Genomic DNA, 23,942 nt, shown 5'->3' on the forward strand with positions numbered 1-23,942 from the left:
CATGTTGGACTCATGAATGTTGAACATAGGATGAAGAATATGGATGTAGAAAATTAAATGATAAAGAAGGCAATTTTGGAATTATCAATGATTTGTTGGGGTGAAGGTATAAACGTATGGGTATAGGGTATAATTTCCCAATTTTTATAAAATGTAGGGGGGTAAAGCAATTCATTTTTTTTTTTTTAGTTTTATATAAATAATTATAATCCAATAGACTTGTATGTATAGCAAATGGACTTCTAACGATCCGTACAATAAATGGATGAACACGATAGATGATGGATAAATTATTAATTTTGCCACCTCTAACTGAATGCTAGTTCCTTTTTTTACCAATAATTGAATGTTAGTTGGATAACGAAATTATAGCAAACTGTTAGAGCTTACTCAGAATATTGTTGGAATCTCTCGTAACAGCTCGGGCAAAACCTAAAAACAAGGAAGTTAGAACATGTATTTTATTCTTGCATCTTTTTACGGGAGCATCTTTTTTAAAACAACAGTTTTGTAACCTTGCGCTCCTAATACCAGCAAATAATGTACAACTTCGGTATGCCCATGACCACCGGGCAAATTAAATACATTAAGGAAAACGAAGTGCATAAAAGGCAGATTTGGTACCAGGTTCATAATGTTTCGTTGCATCCACTGCAAACAAATTAGAGCCCGGTCAACGCCAAAATGACCATTCAGGCTTGTCCTAGACCAGCTCTACGAAAGATGAGATTCCAAAAAAAATTCACCTCGAATGGCCACAATCAAGATATTACAGAAGACAGTGCTCGGATTTGCAGAATGTAAACTAGGCATTAGAAGCGTCAAAACTGCCCTGCACACTCTGTCGTCTTTTTTCTCTTAAGTTCTCTCCCCACATCTTGGCTTCAGCCACAGCACGTTCTCTATCAAGATCCCTGTTTAACATCCTTGCAGTTTCACGTGGGGAGTCATCTTTCTCAGATCCTTCCAAATCCCATCTGCGTCCAGATCCTCCACCTTCATCATTTTTTAATATTCTTCCACCTTTATCATCTCTATTCCTTTTCTCATCACCAGTTCCCTTATTATTACCAATACTAGCATTGTTGGTATCATGTGCCTGGTTGGCAAGATAAGAGAGGGCAGTCACCACATCCCCAATCAGAGGACGTGCAGCTGCCTGCTCTTGAATGCACATTGATGCCACAGCTAGAGCTTGGTAAAGACCTCGCATGGGATACCGCCCCTGCAACCGTGGATCTGCCAACTTTGAAAACTTCCTACGGTCATTGAACAAAGGCCGTGCCTGCTCAAAAATATGAAACCACCATTATCACTCCATTGTTATGCGATCATAAGTTGATGCAAGATAAATTAACTTAAAATGACAGGAAAATATCATAGAACTACCCATGTGACAAGGTTTTGTTCTCCATGGGGGCGGGTGCTGTCAATGGCTTTACGGCCAGTAATTAGCTCCAAAAAGACTACACCAAAACTATATACATCAGATTTTACAGTCAGTTGTCCAGTCATAGCATATTCAGGAGCACAGTAACCATAAGTTCCCATGACACGAGTGGAAACATGTGATTTGTCCCCAACAGGACCAAGCTTTGCCAAACCAAAGTCAGAAAGCTTTGGATGATAACCTTCATCAAGTAATATATTAGATGACTTGAAGTCCCTATAAATTACTGGAGGATTTGCCTTGTCATGTAGGTATTCCAATCCTTTTGCGGCACCAGCAGCTATTTTCATTCTAGTGTTCCAATCTAATGGCTCCTTATCCGGGGGGAGATCTGCATGAGTCGATAAACAATGAGTTAACACAAGTTTTTATCAAGTTAAATGCATTATGTTCTTGTCAATAAAAGAAGTTAAATGCATTATGTTTTAAGAATGCAGTGATGTACAAACAGCATTTATCCTCTATTCTTCCCAAATTTAGGGAGACTTCCCAATCATCAGAAGACAAAAACAGTAAAGGATAAACCAAAACACCTCTAGCAGACAATACAATGATTATCAAATGTATGGTATTCCTTTTCTGTAATTCGGAATCTAAAAGGAAGGCTATTCCACACAGACACTAAGTTAATCAGGCTTCTCAGGAAACCTTTTCGAGTTGATCATACATATAAACTTTCTAGTGTGAAAATTATTCTTTCTATTATCTCTTGAAGGAGCTAACATGCATCCCTTAAGCAGTTCAAGATGCATTTCTCCATCCTTCTTATAGAATCTATGGCATAGATTTGTGAAAGTTTCATTAGTCATTAGTGACAAAATCTGATACTTTATGACACCTTGATCTTGCAATTACAAGACTTGATGACACAATAATGACCTCACTTTTATATTCTATCAACCAAGAAATTCAATTGATGTTCAGGTTCCAGATCTTACAATGGGAATGCATTTCATTTCAACTCTTTTTTTTTTTTTAAAAGGCATTTCACTTTGTTGATTATTCTTTATTTATTATGGTTGATTTAGTTTGCTTATTTTGCTTTATTGAGAGATTTTCTCTTGTACATAAGTTTGTATACATCATTGTAATAAACATGTCATTCATTCTAAATCATTTAAGTTGGTATCAGAGTCTCTTCAAGATCCATTGGGCCACCTGCTATCAGGTTTCCGCTATCGGGCCACCCACCAGTTATGTACACGAACCAAGCTCAATAGTATTGGTCATGAGGGAATGTGTTAAGTGTCCCACATCGGATAGGAGATGGCCTGACAATGTGTTTATAAGTGAGGGCAATCCTCACCTCAAAAGCCAGTTTTGTGGGGTTGTGTTAGGTCCAACCACGATTTCTAAGTTGGTACTAGATGGTTCGGTTTTGGCTCTATTTTCGATTTTAGGGTTCCATCACCGGAGCCTTGCCGGTGACACGCGCTCCACCATCGTGATCAGAGCCGAGCCCTCCGATCTGCCATCTCCAGTAACCGTGCAGCCGTATTATTTCTCATGCGCCGCCAACAATAGTCCACCTTACGCGTGTGTGTGGGCCATGCACCGCCCTCTGATGGTCCGTTTTTTACAGCGGTTGTGTTAGGCCCAACCACGACTTCTAAGTTGGTACCAGAGCACTATGGTTCGGTTCTGGCTTTATTTTCGATTTTAGGGTTCCATCACCAGAGCCTTGATGGTGACACGCACTCCACCATCGTGATCAGAGCCCTCCGATCTACCATCTCCAGTAACCGTGCAGCCGTATTATTTCTCATGCGCCGCCAACAATGGTCCACCTTACGCGCGTGTGTAGGCCATGCGCCGCCCTCTGATGGTCCGTTTTCTACGGCGATTTTTCCAACAGGCTCGGTTTTTGGTCCTGATTCTTTTGGTATCCCTTCCAGACTTCCAGTTATTGGGTCTCATGTTTGGGGAGCGTTTCAGTAGTTTTTCGCTTCAGCTGTGTCGGGTTCTCATGGTTTCTGTTTCTTAGCATTGAAACTTTCAGTTGGTTGACTGTTTCTGCAATGCTAGACAACGTTTGAGAAAAGTTTTGGAGTTTTCTGTGATTGTGAACATTTGTCTACTGTGTATATCTGCACATTCATCACTATTGTTGAACACTCTACGGTTTGTTTAGTCCGTTATTTAGTTTGTATATGATGGCTGCTCAAGAGGTTTCAACATCAGTCACATTGGCTCATTTCAGTAATTCTACAGTTTGCCTATCTCACTCTATGGGGTCATAGATTTTAGATTTTGGTGCTTTTGATCATGTAGTAGGTAACCCGTTTCCTATTTATAACTTGTCACCTCCTAAAATACCTCATAGCATTACCCTTGCTAATGGTTCTAAGGCACAAGTTATTGGTATTGGTCAAGCTTCACATTTACAATCTCTATCCTTAGATTAAAAGTGTTATTTGTACTTGGTTGCCCCTTTAATTTGATTTCAATCAGTAAGCTAACTTGTTCTCTCAATCGTTCAATAACATTTACTTCTGGCTCTCTCTTTATACAAGACCAAAGTACGGGAAATACAATTGGAGCAGGCTCTGAACAACAAGGTCTCTATTACCTTCAATCACCTTTATCAACTATATGCAATGTTTCCGCATCTCCAGATATCATTCATCGTCATTTAGGTCATCCAAGTCTAGATAAGTTAAAAGTGTTGGTTCCACAACTCACATTTAAAGTCTCTTGAGTGTGAGTCGTGTCAGCTTGGCAAATATGTTCGAACATCTTTTAATAGCAGTGCCAGTAAAAGATCCAGGCATGCCTTTGATATTGTGCATTCTGATATTTGGGGTCCTAATTTGGTGCATTTAATACTTTTTGTTCAGAGATAAAGACTCAATTTGGTAAAACAACAAAGTTTTGAGAAGTGGCAATGCCAAAGAATACTTTTGTGCACAATTCAACTCCTTATTTATTTATTACACATGGTATCACACATCAGTCTAGTTGTTTGCACACACCGCAACAAAATGGTGTCGCTGAGCGGAAACATTGTCATCTAGTTGGTGATGTGGTTCTCACAGCCTGTTATTTGATCAACTGTATGACATCATCAGTTTTGGATAATGAGATTCCACATTCTCTCTTGTTTCCTATGGAAACCTTGTATTTTGTCCCACTTCGAGTTTTCGGCTCTACTTGTTTTGTTCATGATCTTTCTCCTGGTCGTGACAAATTGTCTCCACGAGCTGTCAAGTGTGTGTTTTTGGGGTACTCGAGAGTTCAAAAAGGTTATCAATGTTATTGTCCATCTACACAGCGTTTTTAAGTCTCTGCAGATGTTACTTTCTTTGAGGATACACCTTCCTTTACAACACCAACTACATCAGATTCTAACTCTCAGGTGTTACCAATTCCTCGATTTGAACCATTTGTCCATACTTGGCGACCTCCACAGCCAGAGTCGTCCTGAGTTCCGTCGTTATGGTGTTACTTATGGACGTCGACATGTTGCAGCTCCAGAGAGTGCTCCTACCGATTTTGACAATATTGTTCAAGAAACTACCCCTACTATTCCTGATGATTCAGGTTCTGTTCCAATCCTTTCTCCCGTTGTTGACCCACCTGATCCATCAATCGACTTACCTATTGCTCTTCATAAAGCTAATCGGTCTACTTCTAATCTGCATCCTATATTAATTTTTGAGTTATCATAGCTTGTCTCCATTGCATCATGCTTTTGTGTCTGCTATCTCTATTCTTAAGACCGTCAAGGAAGCATTGGCTCATCCAGGATGGCAACAAGCAATGATTGCTGAAATGAATGCATTGGAGTCTAGTAGTACATGGAAGCTTGTTCCACTTCCTCATGGAAAATCTGAAGTTGGTTGTCGATGGATCTTTGCTATAAAGTAGGCCCTGATGGACAGGTAGACTGTTGGAAAGCTCGATTAGTAGCAAAAAGATACACTCAAATTTATGGCCTTGACTACATTGATACCTTTTATCCCGTTGCTAAAATGGCCTTTCTTCGTCTTTTCTTGTCAATGGTTGTTGTGAAACATTGGCCTTTGTATCAACTTGATATTAAAAATGCATTCATGCATGGTGACTTACAAGATGGGATTTATATGGAGCAACCACCGGCTTTATTGCTCAAGGGGAGTATGGCCTTGTTTGCATGTTACAAAAATCATTGTATGGTTTAAAACAATCACCTCGGTCTTGGTTCACAAAATTCAGCAAGGTTATTCAACAGTTTGCCATGATTCGTAGTGAAACATATCATTATGTATTCTTTAAACATTCATCTTTGAACAAAGTCATCAATTCGGTTGTATATGTAGATGACATTGTTATTACCGGTAATGATCAAGAACACATTAAAGACCTAAAGCAGCATTTATTCAGCCACTTTCAAACAAAGATTTAGGTCGATTGCGTTATTTTCTTGGGATTGAAGTAGCTCAGTCCCAAGAAGGCATTGTTATTTCTCAGAGAAAATATGTTCTTGATATCTTGGAAGAGACAGGGATGCTTGATTGTAAACCAACTGATACTCCTATGGACCCCAATGTGAAGCTTTTACTGAATCAAGGAGAGTTGTATTCTAACCCAGGCAGATACAGGTTAGTTGGGAAGCTGAATTATCTCACTATGACTAGACCAGATACTTTGTTTGTTGTTAGTGTTGTAAGTCAATTTCTGAACTCACCTTATGATAGCCATTCGACTGTTGTAGTTCAAATCTTGAGGTATATTAAAGGGTCGCCTAGAAAAGGACTTATTTATTCAGACAGAGGCCATAACAATATTATTGGATATTCAGATGCAGATTGGGCCGGTGATGTGAATGATAGAAGATCTACTTCAGGTTATTGTGTTTTAATGGGAGGAAACTTAATTTCATGGAAAAGTAAAAAGCAAATTGTTGTTGCAAGGTCAAGTACTGAGGCGGAGTATCGTGTTGTGGCACATGATACTTGTGAACTTTTATGGTTGAAGCACTTGTTAGAAGAGTTAAAATTTTGTGAATTGGGTCATATGGAACTTAAGTGTGATAATCAATCGACATTGCATCTTTCGTCAAATCACGTTTTTCATGAGGACTAAACACATAGAAGTTGATTGCCACTTTATCAGAGAGAAGATCCTTTCCGACATCATTAAAACCTCTTCAGTAAGCTCCAATGATCAACTAGCCGATATCTTCACCAAACCTCTACGAGGACCTCAGATTGATTGAATATGTAACAAGCTGGATGCATATGATATACATGCTCCAGCTTGAGGGGGATTGTTGATTATTCTCTATTTATTATGGTTGATTTAGTTTTCTTATATTATGCTTTATTGAGAGATTCTCTCTTGTATATAAGCTTGTATACATCATTGTGTAATAAACAAGTCATTCATTCTAAATCATTTCAGTCACTTCAACTCTTATTCATTCTTGCAAACATCTCTAGTAAATATATTTCCATATAAGAAAGCTAAAACAATTAATAAAGTACCGTCATTGTAGGAATTCCTATCAAGGTTTTCGGACCAGGTCTATACACACACGCACACACTCACGGTCAAGCTTGTACTTTGAGAAGAAGGCTAAAACAATTAATAAAGTACCTTCAAGCTTGTACTTCTGAATTTGAAATTATTATCTCATTATCATTATTTTCACATGTTTAACTAATAATTCTGAAAACACTTATTGTTTAAAACATTCCTTTAATTTATTTATTTTTAATATATGAAATTTTGGAAGGAGTCTTAAGGCATTCTACTTTTATTCAGAACGAACTAACATGTAGTTTTCTTTGTCAAAAAGCCTGGCTCCAATCCAAAAGCTAAGCCTCAACGATCCCCTCTACCTCAATAAATAAAAAAAGGCAGCCCAATGCACGAGACTCCCGTCAGGGGTCTGAGGAGGGTAGATGTATGCAGTCTTACCCCCGAGTGGAGAGGCTGTACACGTACGCATCTCTACCTCAACACAAACTTAAATAGGAGGGAGGGAGAGAGATTACTAAACAAGAAAAGTTACCAAGTTGTATAAAGGCTTAAACTAATTTCAATTTGATTTTCATTTTATAGCTGACCCTTATTGTTGCTGACGCTTTTTGAGGGATGCCACGATAAATCATCCTAATCAATGTGTCGGATGATTTGCTAAACAAACTACAATTTCAATTCATGATCATGCGATCCTACTGCCAGCTTCTATGTGACAATCAACTATAGTCATATACATTAGAAAGGAGCAGCATGGAAAATATTAACTAGATACCGTGAAGATGGTCTTCCAACGATCCCAATGGCATAAATTCATAAACTAGGAGGCGTTGGTCGCCATCGGCACAGTATCCAATGAGACTGACAAGGTTAGGGCTGTGTAGAAGACTGAGCATGAGAACCTCGACAAGGAACTCCCGATTACCCTGGAGACCGTTTCTGTCCAACTGTTTAACAGCAACAGCCTGTATAGGATAAGATAAGATAATGAGAATGGTTTGTAATTGTAGGATAAGAAAGTTGAAAGAAGGATGGATGCATAGAAGGATATAATACCTGACCCGTGGTTTCAAGGCGTCCCTTGTAGACCCTTCCGAAACCACCTTCCCCTAAAAAGGACTGAGGCCTGAAGTTTTTGGTAGCAGCGGCAAGTTCACGGAAAGTAAAAGTTTGAGCGGCAATTTGGCCAGGTGGTCCGTCTTTGAGAGCAGCAGGCAATTGCAATTGCAATTGCAATTCCCTTTTGGAAGATCCATTACTTGTTGACCGCAGCTTTTCCACTCCTGAATTGGAGGAAAAGGCATAATTATTAACTAACTCATGGTCATGTGAAGTCAACTTCAACTTTTAACTTAAACTAAGATGGATCTGATCTCCTAGATAGATATAATATTTATCTATTTATTTGTAAAGAAAGAAAGAAAGAATTGGATTGGATTGGATTGGATTGGGATAACATAATCAATCATCAGATCAGAATGAGAAACATACAGATAGATCATCTCATGATCATCATGAATATAATATAAAGGAATAAAAACTGACCAGAGGGTCCGGAAGAGGGCAATCTAGAAATATTATTATGATCGTGATGATGATGGGTTTCCTGATGTTGATGCTGATTAGGATTCAACTTCTCATCCTCCTTCGAATCGAAACACGAAAAACAACCCATTCAGTCAATTCAAGGGCAGGGGCAGGCTCATCTCCCAATTCTACAAATAGATAGATAGATAGATTCGATTGATTGATTCTCTAATTATCAATATCAAAAATCATAAATAAATAAATAAAATATTAACAAATCAAAATTGAAAAGCCTTGGTGGTGGCTGAACAAACAAAAACAGAGCAAGCTAAGCTTAAGCTTTTGGGATTATTACAAACAACTAACAACTAGCAAAGACTTTGATTAGACTGACAGCAGGGAGCGAGCGAGCGAGAAAGGGAATGATCTTGTAGTGATCACACACTTACCACGCGGCTTTCTCTTTTTAACTCCATCAATATAAACCCCCCAAAATATTCCGTCATCAATTAACACACTTTTTTAAATTACTCTTTTAAATCATTTTTTTTTGTTAAATATGTTTTTGGTCCCTATAAATATACCAACTTTTTGTTTTAGTCCCTCTAAAATTTTCCTTCAACTTTTGGTCCCTTAAAAATTTTCCTTTTTTACTTTAGGTCCCTCTTTTAAAGTAAAATCATATGTAGAATTCATATTTTTGAATAAAAATTTGCATAAAAATTCAGAATATTATAAGAATATCTCCCAAAAAAAATTAGAATTTTTTAACGTAACATGAATTTAATATGAATTTTTACATTTTTTACGGTTAAAAATTCATATTTAATTCATGTTTTGTTAAAAAATTCTAATTTTTTATGGGAATTTTTATTACAATATTCTACAATACATTTCTGCATAATTTCATTAAAAAATACAAAAATTAATTTAAAAATAGGGACCAAAAGTAGTGATTGAAAATTTTATAGGGACTAAAAGTTGAAGGAAAATTTTAGAGGGACCAAAACGAAAAGTTGGTATATTTATAGGGACCAAAAACATATTTAACCCTTTTTTGTTACTAGTCTAAATTTAAACTATGGGAGCTTCTAGGATGCTTTCTAAAAACACTTAAAATCGTTTGAAAACACTATTTATTTTAAGAAAAACTAAGAATAAATTAAATTAATATTGACTATTGTTTTTTCCTCTTAAAATCACTATTTCATTAGGAATGTTTTTTTATATATATTTAGATGGACATAAATATTTATGAAGAATGAGACACGTGTGAAATTTTTTACTAATCCACAAAAAAAAAAGATCGACACTTAGGTCGGTAGATGTTCTGGTGTACGGCTCTCTCACGCATGTGCGGACTTGACTTAAGACTTCACGCTTGCGGGATTACGAACCATGATTTTAACCGTGGGATAGGTAGTCTTCAAAGTCCTTTCAAGCAAAGTGGTAAAATATAAGAAAAAGAAAGTGTGTTATAACAATCAACATGATTTATATCATTTGTGTTAGACGTATTCGACTTCCTAGCAACAGATTGTTGACCTTCTACAAATAGTTTAAAAGGTCATGCATAGCAATGTTGTGTCTCACATGTCTACTAAATGTTGACACACAATGTGATGTTAACAAACAATTATGGACCTTTAGATTAAAAAAATAGATGGTTGAGATTTGGTATCAACGGATCTTGACTATATATATTTATCAAATGAGAGGATTTTTAATGTGAGAGATGAGAGCATTCAATAATAGCCTTTGGATTAAAATAAAATCATTCAGATTTTATTTTTACTTTTTGACCAAGTATCTTTCCAACACTTTCTCACCCCATGCGCGACTCTTTCTAAATTGAACTGCATATTCTATGTCACTTTCTTCTTCGGCCCTTTATAACTATTTTTTCTCCTACATCATATCCATTTCATCACATCTCTTTTCTAAATATACAAAAAAGTCATAAAATTAGAATAGATACATAGATCCATACACAATAATAATATATTGCATCAAAGTTAGACTTGAACATCTTCAACAGGTTAACATCAACCAAAATTTGTTCACTGCATGAATAGGGTAGGCGAATAGAGTAGGCGATTAGTTAACTTTCTAGAGGGGTTGAATGAGAGAGGAAATATTTTTATTTTTATTTTATTTTTAGGGAAAAGAGAGGAAAGAGTTGATCGACAAAAAAAGGGAAAATATTGAGGAGAGTGGGAAAATTGTTTACCTTGAGAGAGAAATTGAAATTTTTGTTATATAAAGAAAAAGGAAACCGAAATGAAACAAAATAAAAAGAAATAATAATATTTTATAACTTTGTACATACCGTGTGAAAGTTGTCAAAAATTGATTGTTAGAATATTATAACTCAATCTAAAAGTAAGAACCTCCCTTATTAAGATGTAAAATGATGGACATGGATAATGCACAAACATCGGAATGCCTTCACATTTGAGTCATTGGTCAAAACACCTTGCGAGCCAACTTTCCACCTAAATAGTTGGAGAGTGAGATAAAATAGAAAGAAAAATATGAACAAAAAATTTGGAGGAAAAATAATTAAGCAACATCAATTGGATGAACAATCAACCCAATCAAACATTTAAATTGTCTGGCTGCAGACAAGCAAGCAATCTTAAATTAGAATTTGGAGAGGTGACTAAAATGAAAACGAATTTTTCATCTTAAAACTGATCATGTTATTTTCATGCAATACTCAAATATATAATTATTTCTTTAGTGATAATAAATATCAATACGCTCGTGGAGGAACAAAATTATTAGTAACTACCTAGACATTGGGTTTGGTAGCGATCAATGGACAAGTTGTGGAGCTTCTCGTCAAGAAGCGGTGATATTGTTGACATTGGGAGTCAACAATGGGAAGAAGAAAAGGACAAACTCCACGAGCAATTAGATGATTTGATCCCTCTCCCACAGGTTTTGGAAGATGTGGATTGTTTCCTCAACAACGCAAAAACTACAAATTCAATTTCGAGGGAAGAAATTCCCAGTTGCGTGGTTGTGTTGCATAAATCGTTAGAATCTATGATGGATAAATACAATAGAGGGCGTAGAGGTAGAAGAAGCAGGTTTGGGCAAGATCTAAATGACGACAATTTATTTCTAGATGGAGTGGATCGGATCCTCCAGTTGTCTACCACCATGAGTTTAAGTGGTTTCTTCTTAGATAAAACAAGCTCTGCCCTAGAAAAGGCAATGTTTATTTTAGAGAATGACCTTTGTGCTATTCTACATCACCCCAAATCAAAAACTTCAAGACCAACGCCACCACCCGTGAAATCTTCGTCCTTTGGTTCCCTTCAACTTCAATTTGATCTGCAAGACGAGAGGGAATCTCTAAGGTCCAGCAACCTAGTTGACGAGGATGACAAAGATGGAAACTTATTGCCAGCTTTCTCAACAGAAGAACTTTTTGTCATGAACAGAATTGCCACCGCCATGATTAACGCGGGCTATCATACAGAGTGTTGCATGACCATTACTAATTTCAGGCGAAATGCTTTTAAAAATGTGATGCAAAAATTAGGATACACATGTGCAAGGATGGGGGATGTTTATAAAATGCAATGGGAATCACTAGAAGGAGAAATTTTGACATGGAACAAAGCATTTCGGCATTGCACTACCGTCCTCTTCAACATTGAACGGAAATTATACAATTCAATATTCCCAAATCAGCCCTCTATATCTCATGGCATGTTTGGTGATCTTGCACGAGCTGTCATCATCAATTTTCTCAATTTTGCTCAAGCGGTGGTTTTAACCAAGCCATCATCGGAGAAATTGTTCAAATTCCTAGATATGTATGAGACCTTGAGGGATGACGTGGAACCTGTCATTATACTCATTAATGATGATGGTTTAGAGCAATGTGCCAAGGATTTGGCATACGAGATGACTATGACAAAGCATGCAATAATAAAGGCTGTCGTTTCAATGTTTTATGATTTGGAAAACTCCATCAAGGGTGATAATGAAAGGATTCCAGTCCCACACGGAGCGGTTCATCCATTGACTCGTTATGTCATGAATTATCTTAAATACGCATGTGAATACAAAGTGACGTTGGAGCAAGTGTTTTACCAATATTGTTCAGAAGATTATCTTGCTACTATAGGACACCATTATGTTGATGATAGTAATAATAAGGGTACATCCACATCCACCGTAGATATTCAAAACGAAGAAAACAAAGATAAAACAAGGGATCAAAATTTAGATGGGGAGCCTAACAAATCACCTTTTGTAGTTCAATTGATGACAATTATGGACCTTTTAGATGAAAATACTGAAAGGAAGTCCAAGTTATATAGGGATATGGCTTTACGATGTGTTTTTCTAATGAACAATGGGAGATACATAGTGCAAAAGATTAAAGGGTGTGTTGATCTTCATGAGTCCATGGGTGATAACTGGTGTAGGAGGAGGCAAACAAGTTTGAAGTTCCACCATAAGAGTTATCAGAGAGAGACTTGGACTAAGGTGTTGCAGTGCCTTAACCCAGATGGCCTTCATCAACAAGGGAACAAGGTGTCTAAGCAGGTTTTGAGAGAGAGGTTTAAGTGTTTCAATTCCATGTTTGAAGATATTCACAAGACACAAAGTAGTTGGATGGTGAGCGATGAACAACTTCAATCAGAGTTAAGAGTTTCAATATCTGCCTTGGTCATACCTGCGTATCGCTCCTTTATGGGAAGATTTAAACATCATCTAGAAACAGGAAGACATATTGATAAGTACATAAAGTATCATCCAGACGACATTGAGACATTGATTGACGATTTTTTTGTTGGAAATGTTACGTCCATGCCTCGAAGGAGGACATGAAACTCATCACTTATTTCCTTTTATTTTTGAGATGAGAATATGTCATCACACTTTATATACGTGTGTGTGTGTGTGAGTTGAGTGGAGATAAATATCATACCACCTTAGTTACATTTTTGGCATGCATTTATCAGTTTCTTTTTTATACATAAGTCATTATTCTCTAGTTTTTTTATGAGCAATGCTATATCTCTAGAAAAATAACATCAAGAATTCTTCAAGAATAAAGAATAGCCAATCACAATGCACTATTTGCCACAATTCAAGGAGGTGTGGCTGAAAAATAGGAAGTGGACAAATAAATCATCCAATTAAAATTTGCCAACTATTTCTTGAAAAATTCTTGAAGCTATTTTTCTTGAAAAGTAGCATTTTCCTTTTTTTATTACTTTAAGTCTATCTCTCATGCAAGAGATACAATATTGGTCACTAATTGATTGAATTTAGTATTTTTATATCTTTTTAAAAAATTAAGTAAATTAATTATAGTTCATTATAAAATTCATACACATGACAAATGTTTGTCGCAAAATAATTAGATGAAATTAATGTTTTGATATCTTTTTTGAGGGGTTGGCATGTTGATTATTGTGCGATTAATGTTTTTAATATTGTCATTTTTGAGATGAGAATATGTCATCACACTTTATATACGTGTGTGTGTGAGTTGAGTGGAGATAAATATCATACCACCTTAGTTACATTTTTGGCATGCATTTATCAGTTTCTTTTTTATACATAAGTCATTATTCTCTAGTTTTTTTTATTACTTTAAGTCTATCTCTCATGCAAGAGATACAATATTGGTCACTAATTAATTGAATTTAGTATTTTTATATCTTTTTAAAAAATTAAGTAAATTAATTATAGTTCATTATAAAATTCATACACATGACAAATGTTTGTCGCAAAATAATTAGATGAAATTAATGTTTTGATATCTTTTTTGAGGGGTTGGCATGTTGATTATTGTGCGATTAATTCTTTTAATATTGTCAACACTGAGATGATGTGACACTCAACGTCTTAACTATATAACTCCTATAACATAAAATTGATGCATTAAATTAAAGGAAAATGTTAACGAGTGCCCCTAGGACACTCTTTAAGACCTTTATAAGGTAACTTTTTTTGAGATATTTTGTAATCAATGCATTGAAAATTGAAATATTTGACTTTTTATGGAATAATTTCTCCTTTTGAAATGCTTAAAGAGTGCCCCGGGAGCACTTGTTAACAAGACCCTAAATTAAATTATAGTATATATTATTCCAAAATCAAGCAAATATAAATATATAGTATAAAAGTAAAACAAAAACGTGTAAGTGATCAAATTATTTAGAATATTAAATATACTTGGGTAGAATTTTTGTTTGGGAATGCAATATTATTTTTTATTTATCATAATATGATTAATTTGGAACTTCATTTTATCATAAATGAATTTATGGCTACTTGCCCTTGCCCACCAACTATCAAATGTGAAATATATATGAACCATTGCTATGTCAAAAAACAAATGTAATTGTCGTGTCAACTCTAATGCAATTCTTAACTTATTAATTTGCAAGTATTATTTTTTTAAAAGGAAATTTGCAAGTATTTTTAACTCTAGCCTTTTAGTATTCTATTATAACTTTTATCAATCGGTTTCATATCCTTCACCTTCTATATACTTACATTACATTTATAAGGCCATAATTGACAACTTTTCAACAAAAAAATTTCACATGCTCATATGTGTATATATATGGTTGTTTTTCAAGCTTTTGTTTTCTGGTGGTATGTGATGTGTAGTCAACCTCTTACTACTTACTATACATGGTTTCTTACTCAATGATCTAGGAAAAAATTGGCACTTATATACAAGGTATGTTACCATTTGTATTAATTTCTATTGTCTTATTATTATATTTAAAAGTAGTTTTATCATACTATCCTTTGAAATCCTATTTTTTTCCTATCCTTAACAATTGTGTTTATAATTATGTGATTTTGTCTACAAGTGCTAAATGTTTATAGTACAGATTTTGGATTTCAGGTCACCGTCACTTTCTCAAGCAACTCTTGGATAGCCACTCTTGAATTTTGTATTGTAGTTTTGTTTCACTCTTTCTAGCCATTTATATGTATTGAGTATTGTAAGAGGGACTCAAGTTACTCTCTCATATACAAATATTTTAGCCATACTTTATTTAATTTTAACTTTTTAGAGATTAACCTTTTTCCTAATAAGCTAAAATTAAGATAAACATTAAATTAACCAAAGAGTTGTTAGCATATCTTTCACTATTTTATGTTCGACATCTTGAATCTACTTAGACATCTATCTATCGATATATCTTTGTAAATTAAGCTTTATTTATCCTTGAGCTAGAATTGTGATGATGTGATACATCTAAAAAAGCTAGAAAAAACATTTGTAGGTTAAAGGATATGATCCAAATTACACATTTGTAGTAATTTGCCTAGGAAAAACGCTAAATGAATTTATACAATAAAAGATTATATTTATTGCAAATAAGGTAAAAACAATTCAATCAGAAAAAATATTCAACTAAAATAAACTTAAACCATTAACTACAATTGACTTGATTGAATTGAAAAAATTATATATGCAGGTGGTTAAAGGCATAATATGGTCTCATTTGCACTAATTATGGTGCCAGATAATGCAGAGATTGTGCTTAAATCGGATTTCACATGTTTTTAAAATTCAACATTTAATTTTAATAAAAAAGTTGTTTTGTATTTATCACCAAACATAAAAATAATATGCATGAAATTAAACGTGGAACTATTATTTAAATTAAATTTAATAAAAAAACTATTTGTAAAAGGGATTAAGATGAATAATTTTATTTTGGAGTGGAAGATGAATAATTATTTTTTTTTACTAAAAATCATGGCGTCATGAAGTGTTTGAATGATACATATGAAAAACGAGTCATTTGACTTATTTTTATATTTTTTTAATTGAGTCATTTCGTTCTATTTTCTTTAAATAAAATAATTTCATTTACTCAAGTTAGAATATAATTTTGATAATACCTAATTATAATTTATAATTGTTTTTCTATAATCTAAATGTATTTAAATAAAGGTAAAAAAAAGTGTATATAAACTAAACCAAGTGTGTGTGTATATATATATATATATATATATATATATATATATATATATATATATAAAGAAGATTTTATTATAATTCACTATTCATCTAAGATTCAATTGATTTTTGATAGGGCTGAATGAAATATTATTTATATCAAAAGTAATTTTTATCTACACTATATCTATATTCACTTGATGAGATAATAGTAAGTTTAATAATATTTTAATAGCCATTTTTTGAGTCAATGGGTAATTCAATAGAAATCCCCCAAATTGATTTTTTTTTAATAAATTAAAAACAAAATATTCAAACCCGTGCAACGCACGGGTTATATACCTAGTAAATACATAAAAAGAACACGAGAAACATATTTGACATTCATATATAAAAAGGTAAAAGATAAATATTTATATTTGATTAATAGAAAAAATAGGAAAATCATTTCTCATTGATCAATATAAAAAAAAAAATGGGACACTTTGTAACACACCGTTTTCCCAACATAAAAATTTCATAATAAAAATCAGAGTAATTCAACTTAAACGGAATGTCACATTCTTTTTCTAAAAACATAAACTGAATAAATAAATATTTATCCTTCAAAATCCAATATCATATTATTTTAAACTTCGCAGCAGAATAATTTCAACAACTTAAATAAATCTTTGGCACAAGGGCCTCAACATAAAATCTCATAATTTCTTGGTTCAGCAATAATTCATGAAAAACTTTCAAAGTAATACGTAAGGAATAGAAAGACAATAACAAAATTCTCATCCTGTTACGCATCAGAGCACCTAAGACACACTTGTGAGGAGTCTACTCACGACCGCAAATAATCTTGGTTACCTGCAAGTTACCCATACGAAGAGCAACATTTTCAAGCAGAAGGGGTGAGATTTCACAAACAACAATGTTAAGCATATAATTCATCAATTACATTTAACAACATAAACATCATCAACACATCATAATAATAATCATGTAACATCATATCATCATCATAAACAACTTCATATTAATCATCGACATCAACTTCATAATCAACTTCGTAAATTAATCTTTAACAACTTGATGACTTTGACTTGACTATGCAACTTCAACTCGACTATGCAACTCTTAATATCTTAAATCATCTTGACAATGCAAATGCATGTGGTACCAATCAGGGCATCAAGCCCCCGACATAATTGAGCGTAAAAAGGCTCCAGAGAATTAAGCCCCCAACATAATTGAGCAAAAGCTCCAGGGCATCAAGCCCCCAACATAATTGAGCAAAAGCTATAGGGCATCAAGCCCTCAACTTTGAATGAGTATGCATGAACTCAACATCTTACATCTTAAACATCTTGAACATCATGAACATCTTATATGACCCCAATAATTTGGACGACATCTTACAACTTTACAACTTAGACCGACATTTACAACTTTATGACATTAATGGTCAACGACAACAAAACAGCAACATATGCAGCATATAAACAATTCTTATATATCATATCAACATTAAAGAATGAATCACATCATCATAAGCATCGTAAACAATACATAAAGTGCATATATAACAATATCTCATTACTAATAATCTCATTTCCAAAAATTCACCTAATCTCTTGGTTCTTATCTCAAAACTGATTTTAATTATCATCCTAATGATTATCTAAGGTATGTAACAATTTCTACATCAATTCAACAAGTTTTCATCATCTAATCATCAAATCTCTCTAAAAACCCTAATTCTCAAAACCGCACAAACTCAACCTACAACATGTTAAATCTAATTATCAGAATTACAGACTTAATATTACTGAGAGTTAGTCTCACCCTTACCTTAGATTAATTGACAACAAGGTTCTACAATCTTCTCATTCTCTGACTCTTCTCTTCTCTAGGTTTCTCATCTTTCTCCAAAACAGTTTGCACATAATCCTTATTTTCTAACTCCGACTCTCCTCTTTATATATAAATTTCAACCTACTTATTTTCTCTTAATTCCAATTCTGCCCCAAAGCCTCTTTATTCTAAATAATTATATTTCTCCACTAAATATATTCTCTCACTAAATATACTCTTCCACTAAATATATTCTCCCACTAAATAATATTAATACACCAAATAACACATAATAGCATATTTCATCAAAATATATATGTATATAATATTTTAACACCAAATAACAAATATATCTATACATCAAATAACAAATATATTTCTACACAAAATAACAAATATATTTCTACACCAGATAACATATATATTTATACACAAAATAACAAATATATTTCTACACCAGATAACATATATATTTCAACACAAAATAACAAATATATTTCTACACAAAACTTTCTAAATTCACAAAACAGCCCCACAACTCAATATTTATTTTATTTTCAAATCTTATTTTATTAAATAATAAAATAAGTCACAACATCTCATAAAATTCTCTAAAATCACATAATTCATATAAATCACATAAATCACACCGATTATATAAATATAATCTAAAAACTCATATAAATCACGTCAATCATATAAATATATCTTAAAACTCATTTAAGATAATTAAACAATCGAAATGGGCGTTACACACTTAGTTGTCACAAATATCAAACTTAAGAAAATGAGGGTCAAAACTGTGATCCCTTTTGCTAAAAAAAATTTCATTTAGATAGCGTTGATACAATTTATAACTACTATCTACATCTAGACTATTTAATAGATGCATAATAACACAATTGTAAGTGTACTACTAGTGCAAATTAGTTTATCTTGATCTCCTCACCTTTCAATGCATAGGGACTGACTCATATTAAACAAACGAGTTCCATTCTCATACCCCATCGGTCTTAAGGAACTATAATATTAAAAGTAAAAGAGATCAAATTTTACTTTCAAAGATTTTGAGTTAAAACAATTTATTTGAAAGAAGCTTCAAAAGTTGTAACAAACTTTCTTAAAAAAGAAGTTGTAACAAACTAAACTTACAAACATAATTATTACTTAACCATAAAACTGGTTTGTTCATAATGAACATAAACACAAGAATAGAAATGGAGAAGATAAGAGACAAAAATATAACTGAATAGTGTTGGTGTAATCCTTAGAGGCCAATAGTTTATGTTAAACTTATCTTATGTATCATGACTTTTATTATTGAATAATATATGACACTCTTTATTATAATTATAATAATGTTAATAAAGTCCCTAGAATAGATAGTTCATGTAATAATATATTAAGTGTGACTTAATCATGAGATTACATTATCATAAAGAACGATATTCTTAAATGTATCCGTAGTCAAGCTTTAATATGAATTAGGATAGTAATAAAGCGTCGAGACTATTATATATGTAGACTGATGACCACATCTCATGGGTCATAGATATGAGATATTAAGTCTATACATAAGTATAAATATTATGAGTAATATTTATATTGGATTGACCCACCGTGAGAATACTACATAGTATGTTATGAAATTGTCATAAGATACTCTCACAATGATAATAGTGTATATCGCTCTTAGACCTGAAACCACTATGATCCTTAGACGTGGACTCAAGTGCTTTGTTGCTATTCTAACGTTGTCTGTAAAAGGATAACCATAACGTTGGTTGATGGGTACTTGATGAATCATGTTGAGGGACATGAGTGTCCTAGATGGGATTTGTCCCCCCTCGTAACAGGAGATATATCTTTAGGCCTCTTGATGAAATATGACTGTAAAATTGCATGGCCATGCCGAACTAAGTCAATATGAGATATTGGACTTATTCGTTATTCAGTATATTTTGGGATCAAGAAATATAAATATTGATCTTTACAAGGGTGACAATATCTATGCCTTGAGATCAATATAGATATTAGGACAAAGGAATAATCATACACATAAATATTATCATGAAAATGGTTTCGTCAGATCATTTGACATTCTTGTTACTTGGGTAGCAATGATGTGTCGTTAGATACCGCTCATTGTTTATAGTATTAAATATTAGATTTAATATTAATTGCAAATATTGTAGAGATATATTGGTTATCTTTAATATATCCCTTACTCTAAAAGCTTACTAGACCTTGCACCCGTGCTGCCGCACGGGTCATATTGATGGAAAACTAAACATTCAATTATATTGTAATTAAGAATCTGTTTGTGCAAATACAATGTTAAAAATAATAATAATAATAATAATAATAATAATAATAATAATAATAAAACAACTTAAAAAAGGGAACAAATCATGCTGCTACATTACGAAAAATTACTTTGTAAACAACATTGGAAGTGCTATCCATGCTAACTCCATTCTCATCCGTCATCAAAATCTGCAGACCACTCCACGATGTAACTTTGGATATTTCAACGTAAAGTTGACATGAGAGAATACGGGTTGAGGTAGGTACACATTTACGTACCTTGCACACGTAAAACACGTCTCAAAACATCGTCACTTAGATGCTGCCAAGTCTTTTCCCAAACAACCTCTGGCTGAGAAAATTGATTTGATACCAATAAAGCCACAAATAATTTTCGGAGAAAGTTTGCGGTCCCCCATTGAGCTGCTTGATTCAGCGCATCTATGAACTCCTTGTCATCCTCTAACAAACCAAGGGCAAAGCAAGCCTCTTTAAATGTGTCGTACTTGAGTAATAAATATATTGTCAAACATGTCATCTATTGAGAGACGGAGGGAGTAATAAATAATACATTAAAAAATATCATAATAATTAATATTATTTATTGTTCTCAATGATTTTTTTAGGGGCCGTTCACCCTTTTTTCTTCCAATTTGTAGTAATAAGCCGAACAAATCATTCTTTCTACAAACTCTTCCCTTTCTTCTCCTATTTTCTTTTAGCCATTGATTTCTCAGACCCTCGATTTTTCTTTCTTTTTCATTTATCAATTCTAATAATACCATTCTATTTTAGAACCATTCCAACGTAACTTTCACTCTTCTTCCACAAAAGAGTCAACCACCATTTGTGATTTGTCCGTCCTAGAGACAACTCCAAGGTGACCTTCCCTATCCTCTACGGAACTAACATTGATTCTCTTTTAACAAGTAATGATGAAGTAAAACTAAAATTATTAAGTTTCAAGACTAAAATTAAAAGTGGATGACATGACTAATTATGATTGGATGTGTTAAAAGAGTATGTCAGTGGATGCGACCCTACCATTTCTTATAGTACATTTTGTTATACGTATCTTCCTAAATGTATCGCTATTTTCATTTTAATTTAATTACTACAAGGTTAGAGTAAATGGTCAACGGATGAGTGGGAAGTTGGTTGTTAATGACACAATCAATGTAATTTTAGGATAGAATTTTTTTGTTAATTAGGGTTTAGTGACAACGCGGTAGGTTAAGTTTTTTATAATAAGGGGTTTTGAGCTCTTCAATTGGTGAAAGAAACCAATTTCTTTGGAAGATTTTTTCTTAAGGATTCTTTAGCATATGAGAAGCTGTGTTTGTGGGCTTCAGTAGAGAAGATGAAAAGTTAAGAGTGAATTTAATATTAAAAATAAGTGGATATTATGAGACCTGCGCGGGAACATATACTTTTGATTTGAAAGAAAGAGTTTGAAAACATATTCATTCTGATTCAGAAGGAGAAATGCATTATAGTACCGATGTGTACCATGCATCCTAAATTTTGTATAGTAATGTACATATCTTGCAAAAAACAAGTCATTTATGGATATTATCAAAAAAGTTGTGCATGTCTGATACAATACATCTTTTACTTCGTAAGGATCAAGATCAAATTAACACCGATTCTCTTTCTGCTAAAAAATAAATGTTTATAGTCTTTTAGTAAGTAATGATGAAGTAAGACTAAAATTATTAAGTTTCAAAACTAAAATAGTATGTTAAATATGATTGGATGTGTTAAAATAGTATGTTAATGGATCTGACACCACCATTTCTTATAGTCAAAATTAAAAGTGGACGACATGGCTAAATATGATTGGATGTGTTAAAATAGTATGTTAATGGATCTGACACCACCATTTCTTATAGTCCATTTTTGTTATACCTATCTTTCAAAATGCATCACTATTTTGATTTTAAAAGGGCATATCAAGTGAGAATAGTTGTTAACCCTTAGATTAATTTAGATGATGGTGATTAAAAACATGCGTGCCTCCACTTATTGTATTATTTTCCACAACCCTTAATAATTAAATAAGCACTACACTTTAATCTATTTTAACATAAATAAATATTTTTATAATATATAATAATTTTGAATCACCATTTAAGAAAAATAAATTAATTTCTTTACAATTTAAATGTCAATGATAATTAAATTAAAATATTTTGTGATAAATTTTATAATTTGGAGTATAAAATTCACTTTTAAATAACCACACTTAATCGACTTTAGTAATTTTTCACATATTTTAATTTTATTTTTGGTTGTTTCATATTTTATAACCGGGTTTAAAACTACATTCTAGTGAAATTGGGATTAAAAATAGCAAAAAATATGTTTTCTAATTTTGATTATATTAAAATGCAATATATATTTTTGAAGTGTGTTATATATTTTTTTTCTAAATTATTAGAAATAAAAAAATATCGAGGGAGTAAAGTGTAAATTCTAACATAGAAATGGAGGAGATTGTAATTCAAACTTCTCTGAGGAGAGAGGAGTGAAATATTTTGTATTAATTGTTGAATAAAAGGGGAGAGAAACATATATTTTAACATAAGAGAAGATGATAGTGCAATTCAAGCATCATGAGAGGAGAAAAGTGTAATTTGCTTTTAAAAATATATTAATCATAAGTATTAATTTATTGTTCTTCAAAAAATGTTCTTTTAAAAAATATGAAAGATTTATCATCCCACAAAGTCCTCCCCTCTCCTTTCCTCCAAACTTCCAAACAACCTAAGGATAAGCACACATATTCTTTAAAGGGTAAACAGTGCTTTTAGCCCCTGTAATATAGGGCACTTTTGGGTTTAGCCCCTGTAATTTTTTTTTTTTAGATTCCACCCTCATAAAATTTTTTTGTTTTGGTTTTGGCCCCTGACCCCTGTGACTCAGCAGAATCTATGAGATGGCACTGACGTGGCATTTTTTTTTTCAATTTTTTTTGAATGCCACGTGTGTAAATGAATGTCCACGTGGCATTTCTGATTTTTTTAATTAAAAAAAAATATTTTTTTAAAAAAATAAAAAAACGAAAAAAATTCTTAAAAATAAAAAAAATTCTGAAATCTGAAATTTTTTTAAAAAATTGGAAAAACTAATAAAAATGAAAACAAAAATCTGGAAAATTTTAAAAATAAAAAATAAAATATGGTAAAATTAAAAAAAATGAAAAAATTAATAAATTTCGAAAAACTCATATTTCCAAATTTTTTTCAATACCGGAAAAATGAAAGAAATTCATATTTTTTTTCGGAAAGTACTTGTCATTCAACCGTATAACGGAAAAAAATTCATATTTTTTTTTCGAAAAGTACTTGTCATTCAACCTAAGCTCGGAATACACAAAAATTCTCGGAA

The 23,942-nt window shown here is 32.9% G+C and overlaps 1 protein-coding gene and 1 pseudogene across 4 annotated transcripts; one reads left to right on the top strand and one right to left on the bottom strand.

Annotated features, from left to right (window-relative positions):
* Positions 1-447: 447 nt before the first annotated feature.
* On the bottom strand, positions 448-8,894 carry LOC146959506 (serine/threonine-protein kinase PBS1-like). 3 transcript variants are annotated; one of them, XM_085741048.1, is made up of 6 exons: positions 8,835-8,894; positions 8,459-8,628; positions 7,970-8,196; positions 7,689-7,878; positions 1,390-1,781; positions 448-1,285 (listed from the first exon to the last, which is right to left on the bottom strand). In XM_085741048.1, the coding sequence occupies exons 2-6, from the start codon at positions 8,586-8,588 to the stop codon at positions 806-808; spliced, it is 1,419 nt and encodes a 472-aa protein (XP_085597174.1). In that variant the 5' UTR covers positions 8,589-8,628; positions 8,835-8,894; the 3' UTR covers positions 448-805. The 3 variants fall into 3 exon arrangements, with proteins under 3 accessions (XP_085597174.1, XP_085597173.1, XP_085597172.1); XM_085741047.1 differs by having other exon boundaries at positions 8,807-8,894; XM_085741046.1 differs by having other exon boundaries at positions 8,796-8,894.
* Positions 8,895-10,720: 1,826 nt separating this feature from the next.
* Positions 10,721-13,405, top strand: LOC146959507 (exocyst complex component EXO70C1 pseudogene; annotated as a pseudogene). The gene has a single exon (XR_015024963.1). The product of XR_015024963.1 is annotated as an exocyst complex component EXO70C1 pseudogene (transcript).
* The last annotated feature ends 10,537 nt before the right edge of the window (positions 13,406-23,942 follow it).

Source organism: Medicago sativa, chromosome 1 (genome assembly GCF_051527215.1).
Source record: "Medicago sativa cultivar Bolivia chromosome 1, Bolivia_mono, whole genome shotgun sequence".
Taxonomy (NCBI): domain Eukaryota; kingdom Viridiplantae; phylum Streptophyta; class Magnoliopsida; order Fabales; family Fabaceae; genus Medicago; species Medicago sativa.

What these genes read in the sequence shown, in the direction of transcription:
- LOC146959506 (XM_085741048.1), bottom strand. Translation starts at nt 8,588, where the DNA reads ATGGGTTGTTTTTCGTGTTTCGATTCGAAGGAGGATGAGAAGTTGAAT. An exon ending in GCCCTCTTCCGGACCCTCTG is followed by an intron (nt 8,197 to 8,458) that starts GTCAGTTTTTAT and finishes CCTCCAATTCAG; the next exon opens with GAGTGGAAAAGCTGCGGTCA. An exon ending in GTTGGAAGACCATCTTCACG is followed by an intron (nt 1,782 to 7,688) that starts GTATCTAGTTAA and finishes CGACTCATGCAG; the next exon opens with ATCTCCCCCCGGATAAGGAG.